A 16,367-nucleotide genomic window follows, 5' to 3' on the forward strand; every position below is an offset into this window, starting at 1 on the left:
GGAGTTCCAGAACTTTTCGGAATGTCTAACAAGCTGTGAAAAGCTGTAATGAGTAAACAACTCAAAGGGTAGAAGGGGGGAACAAATGTTCAGGAGAATTTTAGCACAGTGCTGTGCTCAATGTGATTATCTCTCCTTCTTCCTTGCGGGTCGCAGCTTTAGGGGTCACCACCGTCTCATGCACACACACACACACACACACACACACACACACACACACACACACACACCAACGCGCACACAGGTTAGGCTTTGCCATTTCAATGACTCAATCGCATCTGGAGCTCTCCATCGATTGTGCTCAGTGACCCAGCAAAGGCCCATGTGGTGAGTGAATGCCCCACCTCTCTGAATTAGACCACGTTCGAATGGGAGCCAGTATTATGGTCGCCCCTGTCCGTTAACCAGGAGGTGGTGCTACTGGGATGTAGAGCACTACTTCATCTTTTTTGCTTATACCACTGAAAGGCAAGTGGGGATTTGTTTGGTAGGGCTTTTTCATAATAGTGGGGATTTAAGGCTTTTCTGACACATGGAGTTGTAGACACTTCCTCAAAGACAAGAGACGTACTCTGTTTTACTGTCGGTGTCGATTTAGCGGCAGAGAGCGCTGAGAGGTTCACAGTCAGGTGATGCTGCTTGCTTGAATGCACAAGATTCTCAGGCTTGTGAGCTCTTGTTCAGTTGGCTCACTCCGAGGAATGAATGGTTTGCTACATCCCTCCAACATCACTGCATATACACCCACATAATTAAATCCGATGCTTACTCATGCACATTCCTAATGCGCTATTATACACTCACGCATGCCGTACGTACAACAGCTCTGGCGATTCAGTGCGCATACACGCAGGCATGAGCTCAGCGGCTGATGTGTGCTGCCGTAGACTGGCTGGCCTGCGTGCAGACCCTGCAGTTTGTTTAGCAACACTCCTTTTGACGACGCCCGAAGGGTGCAATTAAGCCCAATTAGAGCCTGTCGGTTTTATTAAGAGCCACAGACTGGCCAGGCTCAGGGGCAGTGAGGGGTAGAGGAGGGAGAAGGAAGAGGAGAGGGAGGAGGAGAGTCTGCAACACCAAGCTACTCCTACTCTTGAGAAACTAGGCAAGCACCACAGAGAGGAAACTGGTGTAAATATACTGCATGCTAGCTAAACAGATATTAAGCAGAAATAACAGCTGTGACAGTTAGGCAAAATTACTAACTGGTGTTACCAGTCTTTTGGTTTAGAAACAGGGAACTGCCAAGTGCCTGATCCGGTCTTCATAACCAAGTTATGTTCAGCAGGTAAACTCATGTGCTCTCAGTTCAAGTACGTAGAGAGTATATTTATGATGCCACGTAAAAGCTACTTAAAAGCACAGTTTTGTGATCAGAGAACCTGAAGGGATCAATGGATGACAAAACTGGCTCGTCTATAAATACTCACTGGCTACAGTGAATGCAGACATGTGTGGATGCAGATGTCACAAAGCATTTTCGGAAGGGGGTTAGGGGGTGGTGGCTGTGTAGTTATGTGAGCCAGCCCTGATATATTAGTGTGGTTGTGAATAGAGCAATACAGCTGGCTTGGAACAAAAACTGCAGCATCTCTTTCATCAGCAAATCAAAAAAAAAAAAAAAAAAAAAGAACGCAAATGAATGTATCATTTTCCACCCTCACAATTCCTTTTCCGTCGACCCCTCGACAGAGATGTTTACAGATAGCTATCATTCCCCCTCTTTTTCACATTTGCGCTTGGACATGTTTCAAAAGACCGGGCCTTTTCATCTCCCCTCTCGCTGTGAGGAAATTTGCTCCTTAATGGCTTTCAAAACAGGAAGCGCAGACAATAAAAAAAAGGAGAAGTGAGAAGAACGCTTTGCTCCCCGAGTCCCCCCGCCTCGGTCGACGCATCCTTTGCGGCGTTGAGTGCTGCAGCACACTGCTGCTGTGCCAAGGTGCCAACTGTGCCAGTCACACTGACCTCCATCTGCAGGCAACTTGATACCATCTCTCCAACCGCCGCGTACTCCCACTGAATGGGTTCGCTCAGTCACAGTGAAGTCTGAATGCCATTCAAGGCTCAGGCTTGGAATTGTGTTTCGAGTTTGTGTGCTATTGTATTCTTTGTTCACAGCTGTTGTGTAAAAAAATCCTTTATCACTAAACTGAATACTAAAAGGGTTGTATTGGAGGAATGCACACAGGAATACATTACTGCAAATGTGCAAATCATTACAGTATCAGGCAAATTAGAGCTGATTTTCCACAAGTCTTTATCAATGACCCTCAGAAGAGGAGGGTTGAACTGCTACGGACCGGCTCAAATTACTACTTAGGATGGTCTCTTGCCAAGCACTAAGCTTACTATTTTAATAGTATATGTAGGTGTCTGTTTACTCATGTTGTATTCATAATTCCGCCTCCTGCAGGGCATCCGTGTCCACCGAGTGCCCTTGAACATGCCATGAGTAGTCTTTCTGCGCCTCAACTAAAAAGAGACCTGAAAGACAGCTACACACGCTTCCGCACAGTTGGATAAAACAAACCTTAACCACACAACTCAACCTCACCAAAGAACGAGCTTTTTTTTTTTTTCAAGAGATGTTCAGAAGAGTGTGTTTTTTTTTCCCTCTCGCTCTCTCCTCGTCTTTGCTTTTTCTCTCCCTGGGTAAAACAAATGCATCATTTTTCAGTTTAAAAAAAAATAAAATAAATCTTTACTCCCTCCCCTCCCTCCCATTGTGCCATTTCCGTGTATGGAAGTGTTCCCTCCCATTGATTTTTCTCCCAGCCAGGGCCCTACCCAACACGAGCCGCTTCCTTGCTGGTGTCATCTCCTTGTGCCTTTCTCCTTTTAACTGTGTTTTACTCTTGTGGCATAATGTACAACTGCCAAACTGGCGGTGGGGAGGGGGAAGGTATGAGTGGGGGTGGGGGTGCAATGGTAGGAAAAACTGATACATGCACTCAAAAGTTTCAGCTATTGATTTCTTTTTGATGCAGATGGGGGAAAAAAGAGAACCGTTCAAAGCTACAGAGAGCCTTTTTGATCACCACTACAGTCGAGCCAGTTGGTAATGTTGTTGGTAGTAAGGCATCAGGATTGTGCGTGTTTTGTCTGTGCGTTACATTGCTTTGTTGTGCACTGTGTTACAGTTCAGCCTCTGATTCTGCGCGGTCACAAGGCTTATTAAATGCGGTGACCAACATGCACTCTTGTCGAGGACTGCCGATGCGCTTGCATCATTAATGAGCACAATCGCCTGGAGAAAGTGTCAATTCTGATAGAGAATGTCAAAGTGGGCAGATTAGGCCTACAGGTCCAGCTCAGGAAGACACACACAAAAAAAAGGCAACAAAAACTGCAGGCTTGAGAGAAAACGCAAAGATGGGCAGGACTACTCAAGAGAGTTGCCAGGCTAAAGAAAACGTGTGCATGTGCAGCACGGCGAATGAGGGAACAGTGGAGAAAAGGAGTGATACGTGTCAGGAATATTTCTGACATCCATATATGCTCAAGACGGGATGCTGAAATCAAAAGGCAAGACAGAGCCATGTGCAAAGATCCAGAGATGGAGGGAAGAGCTAGCAGGAGTATTTTCCAGCCACACTGCAGCTCCTCATCCACAGCCTCTGCTCCCCCGCTCTGCCGGCCCTCTGTGATGTGTGCCTGTGTCCACTGGGGGCTACAATTAGCCCATCAAACTCATTCCAGCCGGGAATCCACATTGCCTCTCCAATCCCCTTCTCTGGCTCTCCGAAGCTTGGGTTCCTCCAAAGAGACAGGCAACTTGTAAGACTAGGGGAGGTAGCCTTTGATGTGCCAGGTTCTGCCGAGGCCTCCCCTTTTTTGCTCATATCAAGACTGAGGAGATGTAACAATTAAAATGGCGGGAGAGACAGGCCGACACCATGGTGTGTGCTCGTGCAGCTCATGCAGCTCATGCTCGCCTGTGCACCTATAGGACACTGGCCTTTACATGTAGAGGGTGCACCTCAGTATTAGAGCAGATATCAGTTCACCAGTGACTGGTGAAGCAATAGCAAGTCACATGCCAGTGGAGAGACGTTCTTTATGCCAGTGCTATAAATCTGTCTCGTGGTGTCTCCTGGCTTCTGATTGGATGGCTCTGTTTCCGTCTGTGTCTGTCAGTTAAAGGTTTTTCACCCTGCAGCAGTAGTGCAGCATTTCACAACCTTTTCTGGACTGTGGCCCTGAGTTAACTTTAGTGCTAAAATGATTTGCCTGCAATTTTAATCATCTATGTATTATTACTTTTTTCATCTCCAATGCATGAATTTGGTGCTTTATATGATTATATTAAATTATTAAATTATCTTTGGGTTTCTGACTCCACATTGGGGTAGGAGAACTTGTGAAAGACATTTTTTCTAATTTTTTAACATTAACATAATCTTTATTTGCAGTCCTAATATCGTGATGATTTGATTTTTTAAAGTCATATGTAAACCTGAGTGTGCGCATACACTTTAAATCTTGTTTTGTCTTTCTAAAAAAAATATGTGTAAATGTATCAGTTTTAATATGCAAGTCTTTAGAAATCTTTCAAATCTTACATGTCCAGAGATCCCATGTTGTGTTCGGGACCCCAAGCTGCACAAACTCAGGGCCAGTGGTTCACATGAGCTGCTGCATTACGTTGTGTAAGACACAGCTCCACTTCTGTCTCTGCTCCAGTGGGGCTCAGTGGCAGACAGCCAGGTAATTACACAGCACTGACTACCAGCCCGGAGAGAAAGGCCCACTACCACACACACACACACGCACACACAGACAAACACTTATTTGCATTCACAGAGTATACAGATCACACAACCCCACCTGCACATACACGATATCTTTCTCTCATTCTCTCTCTTCCTCCTCAAGTGCACACACACTCACAAACACACATACACAGGCCCAGCCAAACACAAGGACTCCATTATGTCAAGGAGGATTACAATGACTCCAACCTGACCCAGCTCTGCAGCCGCTCTGCCGCTGGCGTGAGTGTGCCTGAATTTACTGTTTCGAGGTAAGAGACTGTCCACAGTTTAAACAGGTGTGTACTTACGCAGATGCACAGCTAAAACATGTGGTTCGCATTATTTGCTGCAGAGGAGCCCAAGTGAGCTTTCCCTGGAGCAGTCAAGCCGAACATGTCATTTGGGGTTGGTGACCTATTCACTTTCAATTCCCTGAGTTCTGGAAGTGGATATTTCCCCAAGATTCCAAAAAGGTACATGTATGAATAGCCTATTTAGTTGTACCCCAATGCAAGATTTGCTGCTGCCTTAATCTCTCAAGGATGTTTGCCATTGTTTGAGTACTGACAGACTAACTGCAGATGACTTCTGGATTAGAAAAAAATAAGCAGATTTGTAGGATCTCCTCATATATGACTGTATAATAAGGAGCTTTGTTTAACCAGAGGAAAAAGAAGGAACACATTTGTTTGCTTTTGAAGGTGCACAGAAGGAGCATGACATCCCTATTCCTTGAAACCCTAGCAACAACTTAAGACATCCAAACACAATAGTGCTTTACAGACTCATGACTACCTCTGTCACATAGTCTGAAGACTGACTGTCATTTCAAAAAGCAGCTATTTTAAATCATCTTCAAGGCTGATTCTGTCCATTTGTATTATTCTTTACAAATCCAAACAGACTTACTTGCTTGGGAGTTAGCAGAATGTAAAATAAATCTATTTTAAATCAAAAGAGCAACAATAATTCATTATGATAACGCGATTATTTCCATAATCATTAAGCACATTAACATATCAGAGCCTATAAGTGAAGCTGTAAAGTGCATGAATCTATTGCTGGAGTACAGCAACAACATGGGTTTGTTATTTCATTCTGACATTACAAGAGTACCAGAAAGTGAGTTGGCATAAAGGCAAGTAAATTGCACCAACAAAACAAAAGGGAAGTCATGCTTCAAGGAAGCAGGAGGTATTCTCTCTCCCCTGTTGGTTATCCCAGACTTTTTCTGAAGAGAGAATCTTGTTTTAAAAAAAAATGTCATGGATTCCAGTGAATGCCAGTGAGAATCAAGCGAGCTATTCATGCTGCCAGTTGATTTAGGCACGCCTCGCTACACACCAATCAGCCCGGCCCCGGCCTCGCCAGCCACTCACTTGTCTGCCATTCCAACACAAGATGGAGACAGTGCCAAAAGTTCCAATTAAAATATCCATTTGTGATGTCTGTGCAGAAAAAAAGAACAAAAAAAAAACAAAAAAAAAAAAACAAGTACCGGGCTTTTTCGATAGCGTAGGAGAAAATACAACAAAAGCTGCCAAAATTCTGTGGACAAGCCACATACTTAAGAGTTTTCTGTCTACACAAACTAAATAAGTATGAAGAGTGTGTATGTAGGCAGAATGTTTGTGCGCGAGAAAGAGAGACAGACAGAGCGTGTGCGTGCATGGGAGTGGGAGCGTCTTGTTATGGAGGAACAGAGCATGTTGCAGATAAGAGGGCGATGCTGTTCAAAGAAAAAGGCAGGCCGGTAAAGTGCGCGCCGATTCGACATCATTGCCTTACTGTCCCTTAATGAGCCTGGAGAGGAAGTCTGGTGTCCATCGAATCCGCTCCTGTCTCGCTCCAATCACACTGCTGGGCTTTTTATTCAAATCTCACACCCAACTGTCACACAGCCAGTCTGGCCGCGCTGTTTATCTTACTCCAGGAGGATGTTAACAAGACAAATGAATGAATAAATACACAAATAATGCGTTTAGGTAATGTTAATAATGTATGAAATGGAAGCTGCTTTTTGACAGTACCGCTGCACTAAGGATTCTTCCCAACTTTGGTGACAGGCTTGTTTATTCTTTTCCCAGCATGCACTTCTCTGCATCTCTCGAAGGTGATGTCTGGCCAACGCTGAGCGTCTATAGCACATCTCGCTGATGAGAAAAAGTGGTCTGACACATTAGTTTAGACTTCTCTCCTATGAAAAACAGCCCATATACCGTCAAGAATGAGCCATCTTTCCCCTTCATCCAAAACCTCTAGTATGATGATCCTCCTTAATCTCATGGAATCCAGGTCTCCTTTTCACCCCATCACACTTCCCTCCTGCTACGACATGACTGATTCCAGTGACGTTTTAACAGGCCGTTCAATTAGAGTAGACTTTCTGAAAGGATGGATAAATAAATACGAAAGCATGTGCACACCTGCACAGGTATGCAAGAGCAGTCAAATCGCAACGACACCTGCCTCAAAGAAGTGTCCCAAAACTTCCAGGGCTATTAGAAAAAACAAAACAAAAAAACAGGAGTGGGGGGGTGGGGGGTGCTCAAAGAAACTGACTGGGTAGGAAAATAACTCTCACATCAAATTCCTTCCCCGGGCTGAGACAAAAGTGGGGCCTGGCACTCAGACACCATCGACTACACAGACTTAGAAGACACAGACGAAAAAAAATAACAACACGCACATCAAAACCAGAGCCAAACAAATCCAAGAAAAGTTCAGATGGGTCTTCATTGGAACTGCCGAGAGGAACAAAATCAAATAAATTGGGGGGTTAGTCTCGTTCAGGCTGGCCCGACAAACCTGAAAACACTGTTTAGAATATATGAGGAAGGTGACAAGAGGACGATGCTAAATGACTTGGAAAGCAGATACCCAGTGTTTACCCCTGCAAACTCTAAAGAAAAGCTCCTCTCCTGTTATAACGTGGGTGGGAACAGAAAACTGAATTCAAGGCGGCTTAAGTGCTCTCTGGAATCACTCAGCTTCCACTGTCCTCAACGCACACACATCCACGGAGTTCAAATTTGACTGTGACAGTGTATTCATCCATAACTGTAAATTGTTCTTTGGGGAATTTGGCGGGGCTTCATATTCTCCCCCATCTTTCCCCACTCTAGTCCCCCCTTCTTCTTCTCCTCTCCCTTTTCCAAAAAGCTGTCTCCATCACTCTCAATCACAGGCTGCTTGTACGTATGTATACAACAGACAAGTCGCACTAGCAATTGCGGGATCGCTCAACGCTAAGTCATTATGAAACCAGGGAGATTCACGAGGCCACATTCTGATCTGGAACTTATAATGAAGGAGGCAACAATAAATTGTTTGGTGAATAAAGACACTGACTGCCTTTCTAAAATCTTTTGAGGTACATGCTCGTACTTAATGGTTGAATTCTTCAATACTGAGGTCTTAATTTAGCTTAGCATCCCCACAAGGTATGGGTATCAGGGCTGGTAAAGGGCTCAAATATTTGCTAACAGGATTTCTGAAAGTGTCAAAGCATCCGAGTGTCAAACCAGCCCCAGTACTACTGAATGCAGCCCTGCTCAGTGAGTGTTTGGACCACTCCTGAAGACTGACTGATGCTCACATTGACACTGTGCATTCTTAAGGCATTATTATGACATGTCAGTGTACTAGAGTTCTCCTGGAGAGCATAAACTTTGCTTTAGCCTTTAAATTAAATGGCATCAGTTTTCCTGGCTGTTCTCAATATCACTTATGTCCAAGTCCCTGATATTAAACAGTGACTCAAACAAGACATCCCAAGCACCGCTTACACACTAAAAAAGATCAGACAAACCGCCACCCCTCAACTTCTCCTCCGCTACTTTCCACAGTTTCATCCTGGTTGTTGTAGTAGTAAACTGACAGCTTCCTACATATAGAGAAAGGCTGACTTTTCTTTGTTGTGATTGGTTGGCTCAAATACACACAAAAAAGCATGCCCCCTTAAAAAGTAAAACTTTTTTCTACTTCAGAAAGGCTGTCAGTTTGAAAGTACAATATTGCAAACACATCCTCACTGGTTATATATTTTCACCCCCTTTTTGCAACTAAAGGTGATGTCGCGGTGCTCATGTACCTACAGTACACGCGTGCAATGCCTGCATGTGCACATATGTTGGTGTCATAACACTCAAGAGCCAAAAACTACTCTAAATTCTGCAGGCCACCCCTGGGATATTTACTAAATCACTTCACCCCGTTCTCAAAAGTTCACTTCCAAACTTCCTGGAAAAAGGAGCAGATATTTCTGAGGAATAACAAAGAGGGTTAGTGAGAGTAATAACATTGTGTTTAATCCCACACAATTCTGCCTCTTACCAGAGCAAGAACAGCAAGCCAAAAGGGACTTGCAGCAAAAACAAATCAGCGCTCCTGCAGACGGATGTGTGTTAGCAACGCATTAACAACAGAATCGAGTGTCAGGAGTTTATCTATAAGAAAAATACCACAAATTACCAAACTTATGTTTCATCCAGGAGGAACGTTAAAATTCAGCTGAGCTAGGTTGAGTAAAAAAGTTGTAATGTATTAGTGCTGTTTCCCCTTTTCCTCTGTCCCCCGCTTCTTCTTTTTCTATGTAGTTCCCCTCCTTTTTGTGGCTCAGCTCAAACCCCAGCCCCTTCCATCCTGCTGCTGGGAAAAAGAAAAAAAGAAAAAAAAGAAGAAGAAAAAAAAAAAAACGAGGTCACGGATCGCCTTACTCCAGCCTGCCTCCGTATGGTCACACACCCCCACCTCCCCACCCCCTCACCTTCCCCTCTCACTCAAAACCTCATTCCATCACTGTGGCCAAATCCGCCTCATCCATCCATCCATCCCTCCCCCACCCCCCACCCCACCACCATTTCATTTCTTCCCTCCCTCCCTCCCTCCACTCTTCTCCACCCCCACCCTTCCCGTGCCCTTGGCCCAGTGCTAATTGGTAAATCTGTTGAACCATGCCAGCCCCAACAATGAGACACCTGGAGTTCTGTCAAAACAAGTTTCTCTGTGAAACGGGCCTCCAGTGTTAATACAGTAGCGCAGGGAGCTGCTGAGTCTGTTGTTGCTCATGAGGCCGGCCGAAAGAACAGAGTCGGGGATAGTCGGCGCTATCTGGGAGAATTTGTCAAAGATGAGTGCACTTGACCGTCAGTCTGTTAGGAGTGGGCTCATCATAAATTAGATTATTTATCAATGTAATTTCTGAACCTTGATCCTAGTTCTTTGTGCAAACAAACTATGACCAAATCATGATTACCACATCTCTCTAAAGCCTGCCGGGTTAAATTTGTTGATCGTCTTGCTCAGTATTCACTCCACACGGGCCTGTAAGTCAGATCTCTGGGGTTAAATGAGGTCAGGTCACTGTACGCAAACACATGAAAGTTCTAATCCGAAGTGACCTAGCTCTGACTACCTGTCATCTAAAACTCAAGTTGCACCTTAGGTGTGAGGATACTACATATACACTGGTGTAGACAAAGGTGCGTTTGTGAGACACAAACACAAACACACACACAGAAAGACAGACAGGCACACCCAACAATGATCCTGCCAGACCTTGTCAAACAAGTTCTAGCAAAGGTGCTTGTATAAGAGAGGGAGGGAAGGGAAGCAGCATGTTGACATGGGGAAAGGAATGTTTGGTTTTTTTTTTTAGCTTCTTTTTTTGTTTTAAATCCTAGTAGACTCCACCATCATATTAATAGCTGTTTGCACAATCAAGCATGGTTTACCTTGTTTCCTTTTCTCTTTTTTGAAGGACTTGTGTTATTTACCGACAACAAAGGCCCTGCAAAGTGTGCAAAATCAACAAGCAATTGATTAGTCAAACAAATCAAGTGGGCAATCCACAGAGCCATGGTTGCCTCAGAGGAGATTAATCAGTTCCCCTTCGGGCTTCGTAATGCCAGCCTCTTTTCTAGCTTCACAGAGCCTAACTGAAGCAAACCAAAACAAGGCTTACTGATGTCCTCAGCATGTTAGCTCTGCAGTAAAATCAAGACAAATTTTACCCTCAGGCACCAGTTTCTTTAAATTACAGCTAGTGAAGGGGTGGGGGGGGGGGGGGGCATGAAGTGTTAGGTCACTTTAAGGTTAGGTCGTACTTAATCCAAATCTTCAACCAAGGGACATAAACTGCGTGTGTTATTGCTCCATCTATCTCCCCACTCTTACATTCAGACCCAGATGCTGTTAATAAAGAGAACTCTTCAAAACAGCTGCGCAAAGAAATACAAACAAAACAGAACAGACTCCCTTCTCCTGACGGTGGATCAGCAGCTTATTCGAACCAAATACGTCCATGTTTTTTGTGACAGTGGCTCCCAAAGCTAAAGAGGATGTTGTCATGAAACCAGAAGGATCCGAAGCCGAGACCCATTAGGCACAGGACAAATACACAACGCAAGCAGAATCCTTAGCTCTGAGAAATGAGTTAAAAGCCAAATATAGCTGAATAAGAAAACAACTCCCTCATGAAGCTGGACAATCTTTGTTATGAATGTAAGTAAGCACTTCAGTAAAAGTATGAGGCACGTACCATCCACATCATCACTCCGACACAAGAATCCCATCATCTGGATTTACATTTTAGGCATTAAAAAGCACATCAGCATCAAAGCAGCAGCACTGAATTAGCATAGAGCACAACACAGCATGATTATCATTCATCATCACCAGGATTTAGGATTTTTCATTCATTTTTTCTTTGTTTTAAATCATCAATTATCAGTTGTTAATTTGTGTGTGGAATCAACCAAAAAAATCCAACAAGATATTTTTGGAATTCAAAGGTCTCTCACCAAATGAAATTGGTGAAGGCTCAGATCTGACTGTCCGGGGAATTCCCAGCAGAAGGGCCCCTGAAAGGCAAAGATGGACGTTCCCAAGTCACACAATTATATCAGCTCTCCATCTCTCATTCGCTCTCTCCTCTCTCTCACACACACACAAACATGCACATCAGCACACAATCCCAGCCAAGCAGGGATTTTTTTTTATGCAAAAGCAATGTGTTCTCCCAGGAAATAATGCATCCCCTGGCTTTTTAGTTATTTAAACTACTACCTCATCTCTGCTGGCTCAGCTTTCTCCTGGGTGCGCGTTTGGCCCCATTATTACTCATTTTACACAGTGAGAAGAGGAGAACACTGGTTCTGCACTAGTTACATGGCTGTTGGTACTGGCTGGCTGGTTGTTAAAACAATATTTCACTTTAGTAGAACATTTAGCCTCCTTAGCATCCGCAACCTTCACAGACATTCAGGAGCAATCAGCTGGTCTGGGGAACCACTGTCACCGCCAAGGCAGCAAGACCCAGCACAGGGATGTAAGTGAGTGCCATGTTTTTCCTGATATTAGAGCTGTTGAAAGTGTAATCATAAAATGATTTTTAAATGAGAGTAACTAAGCGGGTGGGCTACGGGTCCCCAGAGCAGTCATTTTCTGATATTTCACCTCACTGTGTGTGCTAAATTGAAAGCTGTCCTGACCTTGTCTTACTAGCTGTTTGTCTTTAGTGGAGGAGGCTCTCAGAGGTTAACCTGGCAGATTTGTATCTACTACCCCTAATGGGGGTCAGGGGGTGGGGTGGTGGGAGTTGGGAGGGGGCGGGGGGGGTTCAGATCTCACATCCCTCTGACAAATATTTGAAGATGACAGGGGACAGGAAAGGAATAAAGAGGAAGAAAATAGCTAATGGGTAGATATAGATTTCTTAAAGAAAAGAGGACAGGCTAGTGTAAGTCTCAGAACATGCAGAGAAAAGCATCAGGGCCTTTAGTTTACTGAAGGGCACCAGTGTATGAAAGCTACTGTGCATGGTTGCTCTCTCTGCACCGAGATCACTGGGTTCTATTTGTACTTGAGCTTGAACCTGGGGCCAACTAGATAACTTTTTTCATAACCGCTACAGAGTGAACACTGTGGTTACTAGTGAAACACACACACTTACAGATACAAATATGTATTATCCTTTTAAATGTGCATGTCCGACAGAGTCACATATTCCCTGGGGTAGCTTAAGTTCACAGGGGTTATATATCGGTCAAATGCTGCAACAAGGAAAAAAAAAGACAGCAACAGCCCTAGAGCTATTCACACACATAGGAACACATAGGGACAATACAAAAAGCTACTATTCACATTTCGTACAATCAGATGTTGTAATGGTGAGGCTCCTTAACAATGTTCTTCACAAATTCAATATACACATTTGACAAAAAAATGTGCCAAGTTTGACATTTGGAATTCTGCTCATTTGGCCCTTTATTAGCACTGTTATTAAAGCGAATTGACCCTGTTGGCAATTCAGCATGTACCTTTATTTTAAAATGTTTAGGTATTCTGTTAAGTCCATAAAGGAGTGTGAAGCCTCTTCAGTGACTGTTATGGTATTGTTGCTGACTAAGCCAACACTGAGTGGATTGTCTGTGGGAAACAAGCAGCCATCCAGACTGCTGGACAGATACAATGACTGAGGTGCTCTCATTTTCATTGTCACAGTTCCCGGGCCTGACGCCACGTCTCGACGGCCTCAGATTTTGGCCCGAGCCAATGATGTACGCGTGATCCCTTGAACAAACGTCTTGTCTGGAGAAGACAGCGAGAGACAGCTGACAGGCACAATGGTCTATATCTGAGGTTTGGATCATGTGCCAAAAAGAACTGGGCGATACAGATACATCTTCAGTCGTGGTGTATATAAATTAAAATGTCAGTAAAAATCATGATTTGCTACACTTGAGAAACCATTTATAAACAAAGAGCCAAACAGGAATGTCTGTTAAATCACCCAATCCTACATGCAAAGAGCGTTTTGCAACTCTGGATCCAAAAGTGACTACAACAACAAATAAATGTGTGAGATATGAGCTTTCTCTTGCTGCAAAGGTTAATGGGTGGATGGAAGGATACATGCACATAAAGAAGACAAAAGCAGGGGAGAGAGGTTACTTGGAAAAAGGGCTTGAAATGCAGAGGGAAAGAGCAGTTTAAGGCCGGCATAAGTCAGGACAGAGAAAGCCCTGTAGGTAGAGCCTATGGACAGTGTGTGTGTGGGCAGTGCCTGTTGACCATGGGGTCGCTCATTAACAGCTGAGGAGGCCAGGCCTCCCAGAGTCCTGAGCAATTGTTTGGTTGGCCCAGGTGCACGGCCCATTCAGACCACAGGAAGCCCCTTTTATCCCTATTCCTCTAAAACGGACAGGGAAGCGGTCAAGGAGGGTGAATGTGATCTGGGCTCTGTCTTTTCTAACACTGACCTGCAGTAGCGGGCACATGCCCATCCAGTCTTTAGGCCCATTGTAGGGATCCAGAGAGTTACTGTAGCAGGTCTTTTCTGAATGCTTGGCTAAAATGCAATGTTCCGTTTTTCTTTTTCTTTTTCTTTTTTTTTGGATAATATCAAAAACATGTCTGTCTTTTCACACAGCCCCCTCCCAGTGCACATTCTTCAGAGGAACAAGTGAGACTGAATGGGAATGAAATAAGCATGTTCAGTAGTTGTAAAGGCTCAGGTGGGAGGTCCTGCAGGCCGTAAAAATGGCCAGATTCCATCACTTCCTCCACACTAATTACCATACACTTGGAGCAAGTGCCCTCCCTCTCTTCATCCCTGAGCCCATGCTTCACTACCTCTGACACACACACATACACACACACACACACATATACACACAATAACAACACAGTGAGGCGCAGTTGGGAAATGGTTAACACTCCAGCCGTCCCCTGCTGCCAGTGAAAGCCCACAAAACAATGGAGACATTGTTCAGCCAGGGCTAGGCTCTAGACTCTAAGGCTGTGTATGCGTGTTTGTGTGTGTGTGTGTATGTGTCTGCCCGCACGTGAATGTCAGGAAAGCAGTTTGTGTGTGAAGGCTCTTAACATGTGCATGTTTCTGCCCTAATTCCCAGAATGGCAAATTAAGAAATGTTGATCCAAGTCCACCGAGTCTTTAACATTGACATGACATTATTGATGTTATCGCACTATAAGTAATGGATCTACAAAATATATTGCATGTTATGTTATGTTGTGTTACTGGATTAATGGATTAATCACAGTCTAATTAACAGAAGTGTGAAAGTGGTCAAAAACACACACTGCTTCCTAAATTCAGCCACCAGCTTTAAGCGACTGCCTGCTGCTAAGTATCCACAAAGACTCAAGTCCACAATGTCAAATTAAAACATCACAATAAAAGGCAAGTTGACAAAGCAAGGACTGTTTATGATCCCTCCCTCAGGAGCTGTGTGGGGCATAAGAATGTTTCTTGGAGTCTCTCCCTCAAAAAATACACATCAATAGGTGGATAAATATTGAATAACTTTCAGCCAATGGCATAAAAGTTCAGTAGCGGCAGGTTTTGAGGCTGCCTGCGGGGTGGTCAGGCACTTCAAAAGGTCCTGCGTGGCCCCCTTTGAGGGCATGGTAAACAGGGGCATGCAGCGTGCCCTCCGAAAGACCAGCCTGCGTGAGGTCACTTCCTCTATTCTCGGCTGATCCTCCGGTATTCCACCTCGACTGAGCCTTCAAGCCAGAAATGAGACCGTCTGTCTGCATCTCCATCCCCCGTCCATCTCTCCTCCATCCCTTCTCCTCAGCCACAAATTTCTAACAGGCTTTATCTGCAGCCATCCATATCTCTCCTTCTATCTCTCACTGTCTCTCTATTGTTGTTTCAACTCTGTCAGGGTCACTTAGGCTTCAGATCGCTGTTATCTAGCGGGCCAATCGACGGCTTCTTATCACTGCCAATGCAGCCTGCTAACGCTCCAGGCAGGGAGAGGTCAAGGTGCCCGAGTGTTTCTTCGCATTTGTAAACAAAAAGAAACTACTGTTTACAGCCCAATTTCTTGATAAGGGGATCACGTACTGGAACACGCATGCCTACGTGTTGTAGTAAAAAAGAAAGACATTTTTAAAAAGGTTGACTGATTGAGTGACACCGGCGGTAGTCCGTGTGGGGTTATCATTGGCATTCACGATGGTGTCCACAGTAATCTGTCTTTGCTATATGTACGACAGCCAGTATGATGCAAACCAGGGAAACATTCAATCACACTTCCTTCTCAGTCAGAGGTGGATGCTGGAGCAGGATGGAAGGAGCGCCAACAATACAAGCTGCATTTCACATTCAATTTCATCACTTGCACTAACAGCGAGTTGGGTGCCTATGCAGTGATGCTGCAATGCCTCTGATCTTACCAGCCTGTGTACTCTATCAAACAGATCACACTAGGGCTGGGCAATATGACCACAAATATTACAATATATTCTTTCATATTGATCAGTGTCAGCGCTAATCATGATACGCGTTTAACAGGGAGCCCACAGCTCTATTCTGCTTTGGCTTCTGGCTTAGAACTAAAGCCAAGAAAAAAGAAAGAAAGCAGGAGATTCATTTAAGCTCCAGATACTGAGATATTTATTATCAAATCCAACTGTTTTCTTCACCTTGGAAAGACATGTTTAGAGTTTGAAAAAGTCTCCTAACTTCATTAGTTTCTTAGGTTTGGCTAAAATCGCCTCATCATCCATGGTCAGAAACCTCAAATCCCAGTCCCGACCAAATCAAATCCATTGGTTCTTGGCCCGTCTGTGCCC

At 44.3% G+C, this 16,367-nt stretch overlaps 1 protein-coding gene across 34 annotated transcripts in view; it reads right to left on the minus strand.

Annotated features, from left to right (window-relative positions):
- tcf7l2 (transcription factor 7 like 2) overlaps positions 1-16,367 on the minus strand; it is an 89,611-nt gene that overhangs the window by 40,121 nt on the left and 33,123 nt on the right. For 20 of the 34 annotated variants that reach the window (XM_051066475.1, XM_051066480.1, XM_051066474.1 and 17 more), the window contains exon 5: positions 11,561-11,620. The exons of the other annotated variants lie outside the window; for them this stretch is intronic. In XM_051066475.1, the coding sequence (XP_050922432.1) occupies positions 11,561-11,620 (60 nt within the window). The remainder of the gene's footprint in view (positions 1-11,560; positions 11,621-16,367) is intronic. 34 annotated transcript variants of the gene reach the window in all.

The sequence above is a fragment of the Lates calcarifer genome, linkage group LG23 (genome assembly GCF_001640805.2).
Source record: "Lates calcarifer isolate ASB-BC8 linkage group LG23, TLL_Latcal_v3, whole genome shotgun sequence".
NCBI classification, from domain to species: Eukaryota; Metazoa; Chordata; class Actinopteri; family Centropomidae; genus Lates; species Lates calcarifer.